Below are 3,171 nucleotides of genomic sequence, written 5' to 3' on the forward strand. Positions count from 1 at the left end.
CGTTCCTCCTCCCGTGAGGAGATGGTTCGCCTCTCTTAACTGGAACAAAACTTTTAACCTCCTCTCCTCGCTGCATTTTTTTACCAAGTGTCCCTGTCCCCTTCTGGCCCCAGCCATAGGCTCCACTGACCAGGCCGGGTGTGGAGAGCACAGCCTTGACAAAACCGTGGGTAGCTTTTCCTGGCATCGCCGTGCTGGAGCAGCTCGTTGATGGCTCCAAGGAGCTCAGTAGCAGCACAAGAAAGGGGCAGAAGCGGGTGGATGGAGGATGGAACGCAGGCCTGCAGTAGCCCCAGTGATGAAATTGGCGTGGGCTGCCAGGAAACCTGCGCCAGATCTCGGGGCTTTGGGCCTGCTGAGCTCTGCCTCGCCAGCTCCTGTGCAGTATAGCCACAGAAGTGGTAAAGCAAGAGGTGCTTGGTGTGATCCTGCCCTTGGGTAGTTAATTCTGAAAGTACCTGCTGCTGTCGAAGCTCTCTTTGGATGAAAGTTAGCCAGGGAAGTTTGAAAAACAGAACCTGTGGCACTTGAAGACAGAAATGCTGAAAAGGTAGGAGAGAAGGGAAGGAGAATATGCCATAAAAGCAGTGACTGCCACTAAGAAGAGGTCATAAATTTCCTTCCCGATAGTCTTTTAACCTATCTGTTTAACTGTCTTCTGCTACAAGTGAAAGACATAACATTTATTAGTTATTATTGCCAAATTGAGTCAAGATCTAAGCTTTTTCACTATTCTGATTGTAGAATATACCCATTGTTTTTCTATAGATATCACTTGAAGGAATAACATAAATTATGATTTTGTTTTAGGCAGAGAGGAAAAATTTTGTATGCCTCTTTGTGGAGGTGTGAGTTTTCCTTCACTCTTCAGGTATATATTTATGAAATATTTAATAGAGGCAGGCTAAACTAAACGAAGGTCTGAATTCAGAATGTGTAGTTAAGCTGAAACCAAAGTAATGTTGAAATTAATGAAGCTAGAGTAGATTAAGCTGCTGTTCTGAAAAAGAATGCTCACAGAAGAGATTGGGTATTGACATTTAATATTAGTTTAATTTGATGGGCTGATCACATAAGTTCAAAGTTCAAATTTTGAGATTACTTATTAACTCTTTTTAATTTGACCTTTACTTGCAGTGTTTTTTGTTACATGGTTAGAATTTTTAATTTTTCACTTTTTTTTTTTTTGTCCTATCAGAAGCTTATGTACTCTTCTAACGGTGGAGAGCATTTTATTGCTGTGTTCCAAACTGGTCATAGAAGTCCTTGGGTTTGAGATTCTGTGTCATTTTCTGTTCTTAAGGTTCATTGCTCATTTCCAATTAAATTCCTATTACCCATAGGCTTAATGTCTTGACCTAAAATTATTTAAGACATTTTATTTCATCTGTTCATTAGAATGTGTCCTGAGAGGTTTGTGTAGGTATCAGTAATGCTAGCTGAAATTCTCTGGTGTTTTTTAGTGATAATTCGTGGAAAAATACTTCATATTTGCCTTTTACTATACTACAATTGAAACAGCTTCAAATATTACCAACTTAGAGTGGAAAGATTTTTAGCAGGTCTACAGCTAGAGCTTCTGTTTTCCTTCATGTACAAGCTTACAAAATATACAAGGATTTGCAGAAGTGTAGTTTCTCTAGCGGGTGTAAGTAGTCCAGCCTGGAGGAAGAGCCTGAGAGAAGAATTTTGAACTCAAAAGGAAGGTCCAGCTGTTACTACTCTGGCACTAATCACACAGGGAGCTCTATTTAAAAAGTTATATTTTCCAGCTTCTGGAACATCCCTTGCCTGATGGGATAGGTGCTACAAGTGAAAATTTAAACTAAATTAATTTTTTAAAAAAGGAGGGGAAAGAAAGTATCTATGGGGAAACTATGGAAGTGAGAAAACAGACCAAGCAGGCTGAAAATGCTGAGAGTAACAACAGCTCCAGGTAAAATGTTAGCAAGAAAAATGTTGCCTGTTTCAATTACTTCTTTTGAAGTTTTTACATATGACTTTATAAAAATAACTGCTGCTAATAAAAGCTAGTACAAGCTGCCCTGAGTCTTACAGATCTAAAATATGTGTGGAATTGTAGGTTTGCTGTGAAAAGACTAAACAGGGTCTTACATTGCTCATTTAAAAACCATACACAATAACTACTGTGTTCTTCTCACAGTAACAGTGCTAACAGAGAGCTAATTCCCTTAAGTAACAGTTGCCTGCATAAGTCACCTTATTAATTTGCTCTGTATTAATTGGCCTTAATTTTACATAGATCTGTGACAACAGTAAACAGGGAGAAATAGACTACAGGAAATGTTAAGGGGAGGGAAGGGAATCAGCCACTTAAACTAGCCAGGTTGCAACTTTTTTCCTTCAGCTGCTGTCTCTTTAAGTACTTTGAATGAGATGCTGTAATGCTGACACTGTTTCTAACGGGTCATTAACACCGGCCTCTTCCCAGGAATAATAAAGGAGTTGTCAGAAACAAACCCTAAATATGCATGAAAAGCCACTAAGCTATCACAGAAGTGCAAAACCATGAGAAAAGTACACATACATGCTTTAGATTAATACTTTTGTTTGAAGTAGAACTGCTGCTTTTGCTCCTGTACTGTATCAGTCTCTAGATGATTGCATAGGAACTAGTAATACTCTCAGCAGAACCCCTGGTGAGCTTCTACCGGGTCACTAAGCATGTGATGAGCAGAAAAAAATGCTTCTGTAAATTGTATGTGCTGTTCAAAAATGAGCAAAACTAACCTCAGTATAAAAAAACCCCACAGTTTAAGCCTGTAAATGTGTTATTGTATTTAAGCAAGCAACGTGTCACTTGTTTCTGAAATATCAAGTTTGTTTCATTTTAGCCCGCAAATTCACAGACAAGCATGAATGGGTATCAGTTGAAAATGGCATTGGAACAGTAGGAATCAGCCATTTTGCACAGGTATTGATCCCTTCCCCGTTACCCAAGTCTGCAATATTTATTTAAGCGTACCTGCTCTTGTCCCTGCTCTTTGGACAGCTGCTGGTTTTTATTGTGCTATGTGTGTATGCTATACACTTTTTGGACTTGGATCTGTCCCGTTATTTGTGAAGTGAATGCTGCTTCAGAATTCTGGTAAATTCTTAATCACTTTGGACAGAGCTTGTGGAGACCTGAACTTGAGAAACTTAATGGTT

At 39.2% G+C, this 3,171-nt stretch overlaps 1 protein-coding gene across 1 annotated transcript in view; it reads left to right on the plus strand.

The window, feature by feature from the left end:
• Nucleotides 1-261: 261 nt before the first annotated feature.
• GCSH (glycine cleavage system protein H (aminomethyl carrier)) overlaps nt 262-3,171 on the plus strand; it is a gene marked incomplete at its 3' end in the record, with an annotated part of 6,252 nt that continues 3,342 nt past the window's right edge. Inside the window, exons 1-2 of the mRNA XM_010077180.1 lie at nt 262-379; nt 2,856-2,935. Coding sequence (XP_010075482.1) covers nt 262-379; nt 2,856-2,935 — 198 coding nt within the window. The remainder of the gene's footprint in view (nt 380-2,855; nt 2,936-3,171) is intronic.

Source organism: Pterocles gutturalis, unplaced genomic scaffold, assembly GCF_000699245.1.
Source record: "Pterocles gutturalis isolate BGI_N339 unplaced genomic scaffold, ASM69924v1 scaffold25673, whole genome shotgun sequence".
NCBI classification, from domain to species: domain Eukaryota; kingdom Metazoa; phylum Chordata; class Aves; order Pterocliformes; family Pteroclidae; genus Pterocles; species Pterocles gutturalis.